At 38.3% G+C, this 18,757-nt stretch overlaps 1 protein-coding gene across 9 annotated transcripts in view; it reads left to right on the top strand.

The window, feature by feature from the left end:
* PAX3 (paired box 3) overlaps positions 1 to 13,461 on the top strand; it is a 78,510-nt gene extending 65,049 nt beyond the window's left edge. For 6 of the 9 annotated variants that reach the window (XM_083848990.1, XM_083848992.1, XM_083848995.1 and 3 more), the window contains 2 exons: positions 10,623 to 10,869; positions 11,402 to 13,458. In XM_083848990.1, coding sequence (XP_083705116.1) covers positions 10,623 to 10,869; positions 11,402 to 11,436 — 282 coding nt within the window. In that variant the 3' untranslated portion in view covers positions 11,437 to 13,458. Of the gene's footprint in view, positions 1 to 10,622; positions 10,870 to 11,401 lie in introns of all 9 variants that reach the window. The other 3 variants (XM_083848988.1, XM_083848987.1, XM_083848989.1) reach the window with 3 other exon arrangements.
* Positions 13,462 to 18,757: the final 5,296 nt, after the last annotated feature.

Below are 18,757 nucleotides of genomic sequence, written 5' to 3' on the forward strand. Positions count from 1 at the left end.
CAGAGCAAACAAACTAAAAAAAAAACACCCTGAAATACTCATGCAGTCTTACCAACAGCTCCTCTGAAACAGTTTTGGGGCCTAAACAAAGACTGAGATGCCTCGGTGTTAAATGACATTCCTAGGCTTTGTGCTTCTGCAACTATTTCTGTCCTCTTCCTTGGGTGAACTATGTACATAATGTGAAACAAACTGTGGGACGCTAGAGAAACAATTGTGCTTTATGCCTGAACGACGAGCCTAAAACATTGGCGTCACGTATGTGCTGCGCTTCTGGGTATGAAATGCTGCTTCACTTGGGGGTTTGGTCCCAGAAGGTCAGGCTTCTTCGGGACCCTGCGTGCAGCAGGTGTCCAGGTGCTGACCAAGATGGGAGGCCAGTGTACCCAGAAAGTCTAACCCAGTTCTGTGCTGGGGATCTTATTAAGAGAAAAACAGGAATTCTCTTGCTGAGTGGCCATGTTGCAGTGCCCTGTGTGTGTGTGTGGAATTTAGATGAGAGGGAAAAAGAGTCTTTTTACTAGCTGGTGGATTTTTGACCACAATAAATCTGGGTGTGTGAGCAATTAGCATAATGTTTCCACCCATCGATGTCTCTCTCAGACGAGCACGGGATATACTGTGTTTAAAGCTGAATTTACGGTGACCTGGGGCTTTGTCTGAAGCCCAAATAGTCTTTTGCGATTAAAAAAATCCTCCGAATATGCAGACCAAAATCTAATATTCACAGGATCATAGTCTTGCCAGACACAAAACTCCTCTTCCTCTTTGACTTCAGTTTATTCTAAATGAGGGCTGACATGCGCTGGGGGATGCTATATTTACTGTTCAGGATGTTCTCTTTCTATCTTTGTTCTTGGGGCTGGTGGACAAATGTGCTGTTTAAGGCAAGCACTGGGTGAAGCACAGAGGAAAAGGGGAAATGACTAGGGTGCTTTAACTTTATTTTTATCATGTTAGCCATGAACTTGGAAGGCAGAGGACTGTCTCGGTCAGTTTTAATAAGCAGAATTCTCCTTAAGGTACCTGTTTTGCTGGCTGATAGGTTGTTGGGAAATACAATGTTCTTGTTTATATGAATGATAGAATAGGAAGAGTCGCATCTTGTTAACATTCAACCCTTTTTAACATCAAGACAAGATCTGCAGATCCCCTCCAGATGACGGATGATCCTCCTTGTTCATCTGGTTTGCTCATTACTACCTGGCTGTGGTGAGAACCCCTGTCTCTCAGACCTGCAGAGGGTTGCCTTTTGCAGGAATGAGACAGTGATGGATGTCTCGGGGAGCTGATATCCAGGAGCGTCCTTGTTTGTATTTGATGAAAAAGCAACCAAACCACAAGCACTCCATCTCAGCCAGAGCTCTTTAAGTATAACGTCAGAACGGAGATTATTAGTGTGTAATATATGTAAATTGCATATTTTTTGTGTTTTCTATGCCTATTATGCAGCTTCTTGGCTTTCATGCATACATTTATGGGAATATTGTATTTCCTTTTCAAATTAGGCTTCAGTTGCACAGTGCATTTTTTTTAACAAAAATTTGTTAACTCAAAATTGTTAGGGAATAGCATATCTCTCTGTTAATGTGTGTGTGCAGGACTTAAGCGTGCCTCTGAACTGCTATGTCACTTTGTGATCGTGGCATTAGCAATCACCCCCAGTTCTTTGGCTGTAAAGCAGAAGACGGGCTACCAGAACATTAGTCTTGCGAGTGCTGTAGGTGTATGGTCTTCCTAGAGAGCAGATTGTTTTTAAGACAGGATTTCAATATTTTGAACTGCTTCATTTAAGGAAAAAGTCTTTTCCAGTGTACACGGACATCCCTTGACCTTGTCATGTGCTTTTTATTAACGTCAAAGTAGCACAGTTTGCCCTACACCGTGCGGTTCAGACAGTTTGCAGGTTTTGAAGGGTGCTATTTCAGACTGCTCTTGGGTTCAGATTGAGCAGCAATACTGTACTCACCTTGCTGCCAGTGAGGACACTTGCTTCCTGTATTTAACCTATAGGATAGCCACTTGCTTCCTGCATTTAACCTATAGGATGCCCGGGCTTAAATACTGCTTCATTGTTATTTTTTTTTCATGAAAAAAAGAATGAATGCATGCAACCTGTATCCTGAGGGACATCAGGCTGGTTTTTTTTTTTCCTCCTTGCCCTCTAGAAAACTTCTGAGTCCTTTTTCCTCTCCCTTAGTGTCTTCCTCCCTGACTGAGTCAAACTAGTAGCTTTAGAGGTTGTATTTTCAAAATGGGAAGTGGACTGCATGTTGAATGCTTGCACAGAGTATCATAACAGTCTTGAAAATACTTTGCAGTTCTCATGTAATTACCTGGAGCTCAGGAACAATCTTGATAAGAAAATTCCAAACTTTTTTTGTGAACAGTAGTAAAAATACCAGCTGTTTCAAGGTTTCTTTCTTCTACTGTCAAAACATTTCACTGCCTGAGTTTAAGAATTAACCTGTAACTCTTCTTGGTGAGATAGATCTTAAGTAATTGGCTTCTCTTAAGTCTTTGAGAGCACTTGGTTTTCATTAAGCTGAAGTATGGATCTGATGGCAGCTGTCAAATCAGTTAAATATGTTCATATTGTCTTGGAAACTCTGTTTTTAAGGGAACACTGGAACCAGTGGCTAAAACCTTGCATTTCCCCATTAACAGAGACAGGAAGAAAAAATGCAACTATTAATTTCTTATTATGTTCTTTCCAGTACCTTCTAATTAGTATCCAACTGGTTGTCCATAGAAAACATTTCATTTGAATCTAAGTCCCACACCAGTCAGAAGCTCATGACGTTTGTAACTGAGGTCTTGACTTTGAGAGTTCTTTACTTAATGGCCAAGAACATGAGACAGAGGTCAGGGATTTCTTTGTAAGGAAGAAAGTTAATTCACATGATATGATCTTAATGAGCTCATTTTCTTTCTTTCCTTTTTTTTTCTTTTCTTTTAAATAAAAAAAAAATAAAAAAAAAGAGGGGAGAATGAGGTACAAAAGTTAATTGATTATTTCTGTTTCTGGAGTGTGATACAAATACATGGGATACAATAGTTTCATAATTGTTACCTTGCAAACATAATAACATGGTTTTGTAAATTATCATGATTATTAATACATAATATCATAATTATATAGTATATAACAGGTATCAATATGGTATATATTAAGTCTTTATATATTGATTATATAATATGTAAGTATAATATATACATTAATGTATCTATTATATATGTAATCTCTCTATATTAGTATAACTACAACAATAAACTGGTGATCTTACATTTTCAATGTCCACCTTAACTTATCTCCCTTGTCCTCTTCCCACCTTCACCCTCACCGTGTCAGAAATTTTTCTGGGGCAGGATTCAGCCTCCAAAAACAGGTCTGCTCTTACAGCTCAGAAATCTTATATGGAAATATTAAAAAAAGCTCTGGGCTTTGCTGGAAATTCTAGCCAATTGTACTGTAATTTCATAAGAACAAATATTTAAAATATTTAAACTATAGTTCACTTGAATACAAAAATGTAAGAGTAAAATAACAAAATATATATAAAACATAAGTGTTGTGACTTTTTTTTTAAATCCCTTTTTATCATGTTACAGCCCTCAAACAATAGTATAGCAAATTTTTAATTGTGTTTGAATTTCTCCTTCTTAAGTCGTTTCATTTTGGCATTATGAGAAGATACCACTTATCCAGAAGCCTTGACTGCTGTTAAATTTATATATTTTGAAATAGTCTATGGTTTTGAATGCCTGTTGCTAGGTCTGGATGCTGTTTCATGACAAAAATTGTTCAGATGAAAATTTATTTCAAAAACAAAACCTGAGCTTTCTCCAACCCAACAGCTCCCAATTTTTCTAATTTATTTTTATTTATGTGAGAGTTTAAAACACAAACAATTTTTTTTACCATGAAGTACAGTTGCTGGAATGTCATATTTTTAAATTTGTGAACAAATATTTGTGGTAATTTCATGTATGACTTTAAAAAATAAATTAATTAACAGACATCACAAGAAACAGAAAAATCAGTCTGTACAATGTGATATTGAAAGTTTTAGAATTCCCACAAAATGGACTTATCTGTTTTCACAATAATTTGTATCATTTAGAATATACATAGGACAAATATTCAACTACACTGCAGCCCTTAAAACTACTTTTTTGCTTTCGCTACACATAGATGTTAAATTTAAACCACTTAAGTGAAATTATGAGTCAGCTCTTCATATAGTATGTGACTGGCATGCACTGAACTTTTAATTTTTTAATGAATTTACAAAATGGAAATATCAACAGGAATCTAAATACTTGCATATTTATTCAATTAATGGCCGGTACGTGAATGAGGGTTTTGTCATGAATAATCACAGATGGCTTACTTAAGTAACTACTTATGCTCTGTGTTTTAGATTTCCAAAGGAAGAGACTAAGAATACCACAGTGTGATTCAGTGAAAAGCATATATTGTGGCAGAATCAGAAAGAGCAAAATTTCATCCATAGCAAAGTTATTCTAGAAAGTGATGCCTCTGTCTGTAAATGCACAGGACTCAATTTGCTTCAAAATTTCCTACGACTCACGAGAGAATTGCTTTAATTTTTTCATTGATTTTTGCCAGGATATCAGTAGCAGTCATAATTTTATAAATTGATTTGGTTTTATAAAAGGAAGACTGAATGCTGAGTCAGAATGCAAAGAGGCTTACCCTGGTCCAGTTGGCAAAATAGGTGCACGTTTGTCCCCGGCAATGATTAGCCTGGCATTAGGCATTATTGAAAGCCTTATGAATAAGCCCTTCCTTACAGGCTGGATTACTTCAGTGGTACTTGTCCACCATCTTTTCCACATTTATAGATGACATTTCTTTTAACTAATTGGCTAGGATTTTGTGGCAACTTACTGTTGGTAGATCCAACCATGCAGGTGTAGCTGATAAAGGCCAAACGTTGAGTTCAGTGAGAATCCTCCCGTAAAAGCCTCACAGATCACATCACCAGGCCTTCTGCCAGCAACAAAATTGAGTAGCATTTAAAAAAAAAAAAAAAAAAGGTTGTTTATTGTTTGTTTGACTTTCAGAGAGAACAATACCATGTACCCCAGTTGTGAAGGGGCGGTGTGTGAGAGTCCAGCTGTCTCTAGCTTTTTCATGATGGCTGGAATCCTCCTTTTGTGTTTTGGGTCGAGAAGAAGGTGGGAGAAGAGTTCATGGGGAAAGGGCAACATAACCCCAAATTTAGGCTTGCTATGAACTGTTGTAAGTAATACTGCCATATTTAAGCATTTAAACTCACAAGCCAATACCTACAATACCCGAGACTGCCTAACAGTTTTGAGATGCTTAATATATATATATTTAAAACATAAATATTTAAATACATTTTATGTATTATATATAAATAATATATTAAAAAAGGAGTATATGTTCATCTTTGGGCCTTCTGTTTTGCCTTTTCAGTCTTCTTGATGTTTTTGAAGCTTTTCCATTTCTAATTCTAGAGAATTCCTTTCTCTTTTAATTATTTTGATAGCGTTACCTAGTCCTGTGATTCCATGATTCAGTGACTGAAAAAAGACACTGATTTAGTGGCAGACTGTGGTAATGTTGTGGACATCAGTAATCTCCTGTAGATAAAAATACAATTCTTGAAGGATCAAGTTATCCTCTCAGTTGTCCTAACTGTACACCGCTGCACCTTCTCTAATTTCAGTGTAGCTACCACTGATGTCTTAGTGGTGTGAGATCACTGAGAGGCCTCATTTGATTTGATTATGCAGAAGGTCAGATTGTTGGATGTTCAAAGTCAGTGTATTTGCTCCAATTTACATTAACCAGCTATTTGGTTCCCAGTGCTTGCCACTGGGAAAAAAAAAATAAAAATAAATCTCTTGGGTCTCTTCATATATAAAAGCAGAAATATTCAGATTTAAGAAATAGCAACGTAGTTCTAGGACCTTATAGGTATAGGTCCATGTAGCTAATTAATCTAATTTAATCTTCTAAAATCTGTCATTCTAGTGCATTAGGACAATTACTTTTGTGTTTTACAGTGCAATATTTTGTTTTTGAGAGACTTTTCTACAGTGAAAAGAGTTAACAGCAGGTAATGCCATTCATCTCAGAAGGAGTTTGAAATTTTCACTGTTTGTGATGAATGAGGGTATCTGACCCACATCTGTTTTACATTAGAATGGAACATTGCCCTGACATCGTTAGGAGCATTTGTCAAGATTCCCTGGACAGAGCTTCTGTAAATTACATGCTGCAAATGTGTCAGGGTCAGATAAGAGGATATCATTAACTCCACTAAAGTTTACTCATGATTCTGTCAGTTCAACTTAATACGTTAACTGCCAACAATTTTCCTTGAGCTGTTTCATTAAATCTTTCATTCACAGGAGGGGGAAAAATGTATCACTGTACCCAAAAAAATATTGCACATGTTCTTTTCTCATAAATCATATTAATTGCAGACATGGTCACAAAGCATATTAAATGCAGGCATGCGTAAATGAATTAAAACATATGAGAATTTTATTGTGCCTATGGTAGGTCCTACATCCTAAAATACCAACCACATTAACAGGCATAATGTTTCATTTAAATGGAATAAGCCTTTTCTCAGTTTAATGGACTTTATTTTGTTGATAATAGAAGTATTTTCTAATAGCTGATAATGGACCAGATGTTGCGTACATGGTTTTCAAGGCTTTCATCATTCAATTTCTCTTCCTCTTTCTGGACCATAACCTCATCTAGTGATGCTGTGTTGACCCCACAGCTAAAGATTTATTCTAACGAATATTTTGGATTGTTTGGGATGCGCTCTCTGAAAACATCTCTGCAGAGTTTGATAGTTCCGTTCACTGTGTTCTTTTTGATATTTCTAAATGCACCTTCATTTTCTAATAGAATATAATTATTTTATTAATTGTATATAGTGTCTTTTATTGTATAAACCCAAAGGCTATACACCAACATTTCTAAACCTTACAGCCTGATTTTTTTTTATTTTTTATTTATAAAATATTTTCTAAAATAAATTGAATAGCTACAGCAGCATTTAGTTCTAGGTGTTAGATCAGCCTTTTGTTTTTCTTCTTTTAACTTCTTTGGGATCCAGCTCAGCGTGGGTGACAATTACCACTTCAGTTTTCCCAAATTAATTCAGAGGGAAGTACATATTTTCCAGTAATTTGGCTGGCATGTGGACTGAGTAAATATTTCTTAATAATTAATGAAGACTCAAATCTATTTACTTATTTAGAAGTGTACCGTTTCATTCTAGTAGAAGATCTGAGCTGCAAAACGCAGATCTTCACGTCTCTTGTATGCTACTAAGCTGAGGGTGCTGAGTATCTCGCAGACGTGGCCCATTAATGGCTATCTAATTGATTAGGTGAAAGTCAGCCATGCCCTTCCTGTAACTCCGTGTATGGGTGATAAGGTCATGGCACATACCATGCAAAAGACTTCCACCCTGCGGCTACTTCCCTTATAGCTTTCAAAACAGACATAACCAAAAATCTAATTATTTAGATACTAATCAACTGCAGGATGATTCCTAAGGCTTCTGAAGAAGATATTTCTGAGAAGATCGTTGCTTCAGTTTTCTCCACCTCAAAGACAGGGAACTGTGTCAGTTCTGCTCCAAAGTGTCTATTAGGTGCATATGTTCTTAATAAAAGATACCTAAAGACTTGTATTATTATCTGAATAATTTTTAAAAAATTAGATCTCATCAAGTGGTAATTCTAATTTGTCAGAGAAAACAAATCCCTCTCCAAATATAGATACTACCAAACTTTGAGTGTATTTTGAGACCAGGTCTGGATCCACATTTAGATTTCAAGGGTAATCTCTAATTCTAAAATAAATTCCAGTCCCAAAGATTTTAGGCTCATTGTTTTTGCTGTCAAAGTCCCAATGATATTATCTTGGGCTCTATTCTATTGGAAATATTAAGCAGAAAAAGAGTTTAGCTACTTGGAGTATGTAGTTGGTAAAAATAGCTGTTTGCCCAACTTAGCAATCTGTCATAAAACTCGTGGTAGAGATGGTGTGTGATGTGAGAGTTCGCGTGCAGAGAAGGCTGGCATCAGGGCTCCAGCGGGGCTGTGAGGCAACACAAGCCCAGGTTGTTCTCCCTGCTCTTGAATTTGGAACGGAACGTGGTAAAATCCTGTAAACATTGGGATCACATAGGTGCTGTACAGGAATAGAAAGGGTTGTGCACTCATTTCAGATTCCTGATAAACCATGTGTGTATTCAACTGTAGTCAAAACCATGATACTTGTGCCAATGTAAATATTTTTAAAATCAGTAATTTTTAGTGTGTTTAAGTTATGTTATATATTTGTGCGGATTTTTCTATTCTTTTAAGTCTGTAACCTCTAATTTTAAAGGATGAAGATTAATATAATTTGTGTTCATTTGGGTTATAATATATTTAATATTATATCCTGCTGATGCAATGTCAGTTCATTAAACGTGCTAGATTTTCAGGATCATATTATTTTCCAAAAATACAAGAAAAACATTTGTAGTTCCTAAAATAGCAAAACTTACTAAAGCAATCTTTAAAAAATTTAATACTTTTCAGGATCCAGTTTTGAGGAGAAAAAGTTGAGAGGCCAGTTGTTTCAGTGTTTAGAGTTGTTTGGGACAAAATACCATTCAGACTGTCATTCTAGTAAGATGATTTTTTAATGTATAGCAGTTACAAGGACTTTTAAAATTGCTTTTTATTAATCTCAGATTCTTTTAATAGGCTTTATTCATTGAAAAGGTGATTTGAATTAAATATAAAATACCTTATAATCTGAATCTAAATTCTTCATTTGTGTTTTTAACTTAAGTGAAAGGATTTCAGTATCTAAATGAAATCTGTGGATATACTTTAAAACTATTTTTTGGATGAATATTACAATTAGTGAAACTTCCAGAAAATACCTTGAGTTAGACTCACATTTTCTGATGAGTGGAACTTAAGTGAAAACTCTGCTGCTATAAGTAGAATTGAACTTTTCTGAGAACTTTTTTTGTCTCAGTGAGATGTCTTGAGTATATCTGATGCAGAAATGTTTTATGTTTTTGATGCAGGCAGCTGGGTGTCACTTTTTGAAGTACTCTGCTTATGCCTCTTGTTCTTTTCCTTATCAGACAGGTCTTACAAGACCTGGATTTGTCTTCCTTCCTACTTAAGTTACGAACCCTTGGGCTTGTTTCACTTATTTATTAAAAACAAACAGAATTCAGAGTTTGCAGACCTGGGACGATGAGTTCCTTACAACAATAATCCCTCTTCTTTTGTGATGTAAAATAAATACAGTTCAAGAAGGGGCATCAGAACTTTAGGAACCAGACATGTTCATATTACCATGGATTTATTCTTTACAAAATAAACTGCAGTTTTAATAATTTTTGTAGGTTATGTTAAGAAGTGCAGTAAAGCAAAATGCTTATCAAAAAGCATATATCACATATTTGTAATGCCTTTTTTGGAGGAAGAACAACGTGAAAATTATCAAAATATGCTGTTTTGGCAGAAGATGTACATGTTCCCTCAGTTTTAACCTGCAGACTGTTTCTTGGACTTTGAAGTGCAATTTATTCCAACAAAAGCAAGCTATTCTCTCAATAGTGCTTATTTTCAAAATGTTTCGTAGAGTTGTGCTGGGAATGGAAATACAAATCCTGTAGTGTAAGTTCATCTTTGTAAATCAAGAATTTACAAGGGAGTAGCTTCCCTCACTCCTGTTCAAAAGCACAGGTGCTTTTGAATTTTTTTGTGGTCTTCTACTGGAAATCACAGCCTAGAGGGCTGGGCTTTTGTAGAGACAATTATATAATTTCCTGAAATCTTTTGTCAACTAATCTCAACACTGTTGTTGATTTTGTAACTGTTTGTGTATGGGCAGCTTATTAAGGGAGTCAAAGTTGACTTGAAGCCAGTCTGGAAAGCCATACCCTTTCTGATGTCCTCTCTAACTCAGATTATTAAATTGAGAAGTGGCATTATGACCAGTGTTTTTTCACATTCATTTCTTCAGACCAGCACACTGTGCACCCAGCAGCAGGAGTTAGGGCTGCTCTGCCTGTTCCCCACATACTCATGTTCTTCTTTGTGCTGGGATTCTTTATTACTTCTGTCAATGGTGTTGCTGTGATCCACTCCAAATTAATTTCATTTTAGTGACTGCTGATCTTAAGAAAAAAAAAAGTGTAAACTTTCTCCTAGCTTTTCTGTGTTGGTAGACCATGAAGAGCAACATGGCTAAAGAGCCACTACCTGTTTCTTATTCTCTTATAATTGAGTCCTTAAGGAATAAACATCTGCAGGGGCATAGGATCAGGCACTCAAAAATCATAATAGGTTTTGAAATTACTTTTCCTTCTGAGCCTTGGTATTGCTTTTTATGGGTTGCTAAACATCAGTTTTTATTTTTGATGGATTACATATCTTCTTCTCTTCGTATTAAAGCATAGATTGAATACCAAGTCTACCTATTTTAGGAAATCTAATGTCAGGCTTGAGGGCTCCTGTGGCTCTATATGCAATACAGTTTCCCATGTATTTTAACTCTATTATTCTATTTTTAATTTTAGGTAATGGGACTCTTGACTAACCATGGTGGTGTGCCCCACCAGCCTCAAACTGATTATGCCCTGTCCCCTTTGACTGGGGGCCTGGAGCCCACCACCACGGTCTCAGCCAGCTGCAGTCAGCGGCTAGAGCACATGAAGAGTTTAGACAGCCTGCCTACATCCCAGTCCTACTGCCCACCGACCTACAGCACCACAGGTTACAGCATGGACCCTGTCACAGGCTACCAGTACGGACAATATGGACAAAGTGAGTACTGGGACATTTGCACAGTGAAGTGCGGCAGCTGTTTATCAATGGTCTGTATTTTCTGTCTGGAACAAAGAAAATCATGAGAATAGATCCTAATGGCTGACTGCTACTTCTCTCCAAAGCTGAGCAGAGAGCACTGGTGAGACAGCTGATTGTTCAAGCAAGATTTCTGCTGCATAATTATTTTCTTAAGTGATGTCAACAACATCTTGATGTTATTAATTGTTGAGACATGAAACCTGATTGCCATTAGGTAAAACATAAGGGTTGTCCAAAATGAAATAACCACTGGCATTCCATTATTAGAAACACATGTTCTTAATGAGGTCAGCTCAAGAATCATTACAGTATATAATCTTAGATACATAGAGTTTTGTCAAACTTGTCCTAGGAATAAAAATATTAGTCCCTTTCCTTTGATATATCAGTATTAAATATGACAATGTTGATCTGTAGTTGGCATGGCCCCCATGCTGTGAGGTTGTCACAGCATGACTTAAAAAGCTTCTTTTGTTTTTTTTTTTTGCAGGTGCCTTTCATTATCTGAAGCCAGATATTGCATAAATGAACTGTCCACTTCAAGTTAAAGCTGGTGTTGTTTTCCGGTCTCACTCCAGTGCTTGGATACCAGGGATCTTCTCAACACACTGCAGTCTAAACTGGGGCAATCCCAATGAGAGGAGCAGGCTTGTTATGTTCTCTCCAGTCATAGCTTTTAGTAGACTTTTGAAGGCTGGACAAAGCTATACAGAAGACAAAGGCCAAAAGCAATAATGAATAAATAAATGCGACATGGTTCATTATGAATGGGTATACAAAACAGAGCAGTATTTAATATCGCTGCCTGCCAAAACATTCCGTTTTTTGTTTTTGAAATTAATGTGCTTTGATTGGGACAAATGGAACATTTTGAAATTTAGCAGTTGATCTCTGCATACTCTGACTCATCTGACATCCAGTGCTGACTTTAGTCTAACTTTAAAGCTGCCCAGTTTCTGAAGCATGGGCAGCAGAACCTCTTTCATTTTACACACTGGAAATTGTCATCAAGAGGAAATATCAGAGTCCATAGGAAGCTAGGATAAGTGCAGAAGACTTCCAGAGCAACCTACAGGTTATCTTACCATGCTTTTGTAATCATGTTGTCAATAAATGTAACTTGCAAGTTTTACTTTACCAAGAGACAAGATCTTGTGTAACATGAAAAACACACTTTACCTTTTTATGTGGAGTTTTCCTAGTCCATTGTACCTTTTCGAACAAACACAGAGGAAGAAAACCAACAACGTGACTGATTTTTCACAACTGCCTAGCAATGTGCAATACTGTGTACCTCACAAAAACTTTGGGATCATCCAAAGTCATATAGATAGAATCAGAACTATATTTTTGCAGGTACTTTTATTTTTGCAGTGCATAATTCCTGATGAAAAAGTACAGAAATGTTGCAGTGTGCTGGACAACTAAAATCCAGCTTGCTAATCATGATTTAAACGTCATTTTCAGGAAACAATAAGAAAAAATTATTACGTTTACATTTTTTAGTGATGTACAGGACATTAACAGAGATGGACCTGTATATGACACATTTGTTTAAATTATACAGTGATATCCAATATAGAAAATAATTATAGGAACCAAGGTTTACAATAAGTTTGCATTGTGACATTTTAGAATGTCAATAAATTTGTGTTTTGTGATGTTGAGAGGAACAGGAAGATGGAAGGCGGTGTTATTTATTTCTCTCTATTCTTGGGACAAAGAGGGAGGCAGAACACAAATACATTCCTTTTAGTGTTAAGGACTATGAAGTAGTGCATTAGACTAGGTTCAGTACAGAGGTTAGTTCACACATTGGTCTTAAGGGTGAGGGAAAAATGAGATATCTTTGTGTTGCAGCCTCTACCAACAACATGTGTTGTAAAAAATAAAAAAACAACAAGAAAAAAAACGTCTTTCATGTAAAAAGTTCAGTAAATATTTACTATTTATAATGAATAAACAGTTATGAAGACTTGCAAAGCACTGATGATTTTGTCCTAAAATGTAGTATTGTGCTAAATACATCGATTCATTTTAATCTGAATACCATGAAGAAATAAACCATGTTATCTTCAACTTAAAGCTGTATTCCTTATGTAAGTGTCTTCTGCATGCATCCCAGAGCTGCAGTAGCCTTGGGCAGCCTCTGTGCCAGGTTCTGCTCCTATACCACTCAGCGGTCTGGGTTTGTTAATGAGCTATGACATTTTGAAGTGCTACCGGTACTGTACATCTTCCCAACAACAACAAAAGCCTCGTGCCTTTGCTGTGCATTTGAAAGACTTAAATCCAGCACAAGGAGGTCAGCCAGGGTGGTTTCACACAACGCCAGAACTTTGTAATCAGTTATGTGCAGTTTCTGTGGTGACTTTTTCCCCCTTAAAAGCCTCAATAATTTGTTCACATGGTTAACTTGGCACAAGCAGAATGAACCATGGGGAAAGACCATATAGGACAAATAGGACGTGCTTCAGTGGCACACCGGTGTTTGAAACTTGGTGGACATGAAATTTCCTCACTATTTTGTGAGGAAAGTAACGACCTTGAATTTTTTGGAGCCTATTTATGTACTCATTTATTTTATTATTATTTTTTTTAACCTAGCGATCTTTTCTGTTGGAAAAGGAAGGAATAAACTTTAGAAAAGAGAACATTAAAAATGCTGAAAAATGAGAAAAGGGGATTTTTTTTTGTTTTATGTTAATCTGATATACTTTAAATTTTTGTGACAATTACAATTTAAGTATCTTATTAATACCTACTTCCCTGCTCTAAACAGCTCATTTTTTTGTTGTTATTGTTTTCAGTATTCATCTCTCTTCTCTTGTCTGAGTACTTGAGCATTGACATTTGCAGTGTCCTAGGTTTGTTTGATAAAAAGCTCCAACAAGCCCTTTTTCCCCACTTGCAATACATTTGTCGTAAAGCACAGGATAAAAACTAGCCTGCACAGTTTGGAACTGGCTGAAGGCTGTGTGATTGTTCCTTCCCCAAAAGGGTGTACCTTTGTTGCAGATATACATGCAGGATCATTGTAACACCACCTTTTCCATCTGTCACCTTCTATTCCAGCAGCTGTGGGGGGTGGGACAGAGCCGTGATTTCTCCCTCTACCACACAGAGCTGCTGGTGAGGTGCTTTCTGGACCTGAAGCTAGGCAGCAGGCATTTTGGCTGTCTCAGGCCTCGGTTTTAAATGTCTCCCAAGATCTTCCTTGCATGAGATACCAGTGCAGAGCTGGTGAGCCTGGAAACAAGACATGAGAAAATCACCAGTCCTCTTGCAGGCAAGTTGTACAAGCAGAGACCTGGCATGAGCTCTGTCAGAGGAAGTGAGGAACTGGGGGCAGAGGGACTAAGCAGGTTCCTGATTTATGATGTGCCACAGGGATTGCTGACAGAGCTGTAAGGATTACTTGGGGTACTGCTGATTCCTTCTTGTTATCACTGTCAAGGCTGAAGAAGTTTTTGGGAGCTACATATGTTTCTGGAATATGAATCCTGAATGCTCAGAAAGTCAAAAGGGAATGAGACTGCTGTGGATATTGCATTTGACATAAATGCCACAGAATAGATTAGAGGAATGTGCTGTAGCAATTGAGTCCAAAACCTACTCACTGATGAGTGCAAAAAAGTTGGATCTTGTGACCCTGCCTCCTCCCCCGACTTATTTTTTGGGCGGGGTGGTGGTGCATGTTCTATGAGATGGAAATAAATAACAACAGCTGCTTAAACCAACTGTCTGATGTCATAGATTTAGGACTTGGGAACTTTTGAGAGACAAGCTTTGATGAAAAAATATGTATTAACTATGGCACAATCCTGATTTTTAATTTATGTTTTGTTTTTAAATCTTCCTTCTTTTACAAAAAGTAACTTCTACTCCCATCAAAATATCCAGTATATGCATTTTGGCATATATTTATATTGGTATATGTTACAATTCCTTTATTTGAGCATGCATAAAATTAAATGAATGAGGGAAAATAATTATTTTTTAATGGATGCCATTTTCCTTCTGTTTTCCCTGGATAACTCAGTGTATCCCATTAAAACATAATCTGTGAATAAACTTTCCTCTCCAATAATCACATAGTCTTCTACTCAATATTGCTGCAAAGATCTTATCTGCCCATATGACAAATGCTGTTGAACTCTTTTCTATAGCTGTTTTGAAAGGCACAAAATGTCTATCCAAGCCTCATATTCTCACTGACTATAGCAGCTGGTTAAACGGAATCTCTGTCCTTACGTTAAAGTCAGTGGAAATTCAAACTTTAAAAATCTGGCAATCTGTAATGTAGAGTTGCAAACTTAATGAAAAATACAAATTTTCTTAAGTTTGGAAACACCAAAATCACCCCCGAATTATCAAAGGCTGCCCATGATTTATAGCAAAGATATATTTACATTTTCTCAAAAGCATGACAGATTAAAGGATGCATTTTTTTTTTTTGTTATATATGAATTCTGCAATATATTCTCAAATACAAGAAATGTATTCCTTTTTGTCAGAGTGCGGTCAGTTACTGCTAACATGTAAAGCAAAAGTTTTTTTCTGCATTAGTAGCCATGAAAGTTTTCAATGTTTTCTATCCATAAAGTCTTATGACCTTAATGTCTATGAAGTGGATTACTAAAAGGTATGTCTGTATAAAATAACAAGAAATAAAATTGAGGCAATATCAATGAGACCATCAGAAATCAGGAACAGCTTGAATTCATAAACCTCTTTGTATTGTTCAGTTGCTCACTTAATAATTGTAAGAATACCTGTATCCTGATTAGAAGATCCCATTTTTAATTTATTTTGGCTTTTCCAATAACATCTAGATGTTGCCTAGAGCCAGACAAAAATAATCTGGAATGACACAAATAACTACACTAAATTGCTAAATTTTTGTTCAATTAATATTAGATATGTATTTCATTTAGATTAAGGATTTGACATTGCAATTCTCATTAGCCACTGCTGAAAAAGTTTTGTGCATCTTTTCCTTTATTCTGTACTTATAATTCAGTGCATGTATTTATATGGAGTTATAGGGTTAATCACACAAGTTGATTTGAATCTGTTCCCAATCTTTGTCTATTGTAAAATAATCAAAATTGCAATCTCCTTCTGCAGTCATTGTAGGTAATGGGCACTTTGGTCTGTCAGATTTTTGCTACCTATTCTGTCCCAGCATTTTTGGGCAGCTCATCACAGGCTGGGAAGCTCTCATCAGTCATAGGGAGCTGAAGACTTCAGCTAATGAGATTATTAGTCAGCATGGGACAGGTTCTAAAACTTACAAACTATTTATCATACAAGCAGGCTTCAAAATCAGTATATATATATAGTGCTGGAGCTTGGTTCTGTTTTGCTGTCGTGCTTCCACAAGCGACACGTAGTAGTGCTCACATATAGCTTAAATCTTCATTTTATGTACTTATATTACCTCAGAATTGATGACTGTAGAGGTCGTAATCTGGAGTGCCTGTGGATATCTCAGGCACTGTAGCATTTTGTCATGCACTGTTTATTATTCAACTACTCAGGCAATGTCATAAAAATCATAATAAAACTAGGAAGACACATCGCATTTGACCCTTGCTGAATAATTTAATAAAGCTAGCTTGGTACACAAATATGAAAGAGCAATTGCTGATAAGAGCAGAACTATTGCTTCCTTGTCTGAGAATTGGAAACAGTTCAGAAGCTTTATTAACTATTCGGTGTCTTCATCTTCAGTGAAGTTTGTCCCTTAGGCCATAACCAAATGCTAAGCTACTTGTCTCTTCTCCTCCTCTCAGCACTTGTGCTGGTATCTTTCCTTGTGCTGTATATGACTATGTTCTCGGTTTTGCTTATGTCTCTGTGCAATTATCCATGCTTTTTTCTTATGGATGCAATTTCATTTTCACAAATATTTTTCTCCCCACAGATACATATTTGTTTATAATGATCTCAAGTGGATATACCTATAAAATTTTAGCTTTTTAAGGATGATTGTTACATGCACTCTGCTCTGAGACAGACAAAAGTTCTTTTCCCTCACTTGAATGTCCCCGCAGTGAATACTGGAATAATTACAAAGTTTACAAATCTCCAGAGGCTTTGCTCTTTTAGCCCCCTGCATCTACTGTGACAAAGGGCCTATGAGGGGTTCAGGGGCGGTGAGGTGAGCCGCTGTTATTCAGGCCTTGCCCTTCATGAGGTGCAGAAACTCGCGGGGACCTTGGCCCTCTGTCAGGTCTGCTACCACCGTTTGACCAACCTGGTTCTCCTGGAGGTGGTTGTCTCCAGCTGACGACTCCCCATGCTGTCAGATTCCCTACTTCCATCGTTGTCCTGGCACCCCAGTGACTCTGCCCACAGTCTCTCAGGGTATAAGCATGGGCTGGGGCTGCCTCCTGCTCCACGGCCGCTTCCCCAGCACCCCTCTGGCAGCCTTAAGCCTTTCTGCTCCGCTGGTGCCTGCCAGCAGGATCTTTTTTCCCAGCACAGTGTCAGCTTAACAAGCTTCTCTCTCAGCCGCTCTTTCCAAAATTGGCGGCTGCCCTGGTGCCTCAGTGAGACCTGCATGCCCACAGACAACAGGGAAGCAGTGCTGCCACGGTGTCCCCCTGGCAGGCTGTGGGGCAGAGCATTTCTGGCCGCGAGCACCTTCCCAGCATTGTGAATTCCTATGGGCTGCAAGCCATACGCAACCTGAAAATTTAATTTGGTGTTGGGGGGAAGAATGGAGCCTTGGAGAGCATCAGAGGCTCCCAGAGCACCAACGTGAAGTGCAGTGCTTCAGAAGTGGTACCTGTTTCACCTGGGAGTAAAACCTGAGGTAACTTTTTAAGCAGTCAGAATTGCCCGAGTTGAAAAGGGGATGATGAACACGCATTACAGAAGTAAGATGAAGTTCAGCTTTCCTTTTATACCTCAGAGGGATTTTCAAGCACAGAGTAGTGTAAGCTACTGGCATAAGTGTATGTGCTGTGTGTGGCATACAGCTGTGTGACTGCCCTCACAGAGGCTGGGTCCCAGGCCGCATGAGGAGTTTTTGGGAGGCCATGGTGGGCCCCGGGGATGGCACAAGGTGGGGTGCTGGGGACCTGCTGTGCAGCACCCATCCTGTGGGGACATGGTGCCTGCCAGCTCAGGAGGGAGGCAGCTCTGGGCAGAGCAAAGGGCTGGCTGTTGGGGGCTGTCACTTGCTGGGGCCAGGGAAGCTCAGGAGTGGGAGCAGGGAGGGGACAGCACTCGGCTGCGGGGGCTGGCGTGACTGGGTGCTGCAGCATGTGAGGGCAGAGCAGCTGCCATCTTGTCTCACCCAGAAGCCTGGCTTTCCGTGCGGGCAGGCAGGGGAGGCAGCAAGATTGGCACTGGGAAGCCTCTGAGAAACCTGCAGGGTGTTTTCTCCCGAAGGTGAAGCCCTACTAGAGCTTCACGCGTGTGGACTGCTGTCCTGGGGAAGGTGCATGGTGGCCAGGGACAGGAGGCAGTGCTGGGCTCCTCACTACTGCTAAATATGTCTTTCCCTTAAGCATGTGGCATCAGCAAGGGGCAGCTGAATGCAACACCCAGGGCAGAGCCTCAGTCTGTCTTCTGGGGTTGCCATTTCTGCACTCAGCTTCTGTCACATGGGGCACTGTGTAAAATTAAATCCTCCTGCCTTTGCAGGTGCTACCGTGGGACATATTGGAGCCACATCAGTGTTGTGGCGGTCCCAGAAGATCTGTCTATGTGTGAGCAGTGATGTGGCACTGTCAGGACCGGTGTTGCTGGTGAGAGGGATCTGGGGATTTGTTTAATAAGTGCACTTTGGATCCAAAATAGACTGCTCCTGTGAGCCTTAGCTTTAGGCTGG

The sequence above is a fragment of the Anser anser genome (assembly GCF_964211835.1).
Source record: "Anser anser genome assembly, chromosome: 9".
Taxonomy (NCBI): Eukaryota; Metazoa; Chordata; class Aves; order Anseriformes; family Anatidae; genus Anser; species Anser anser.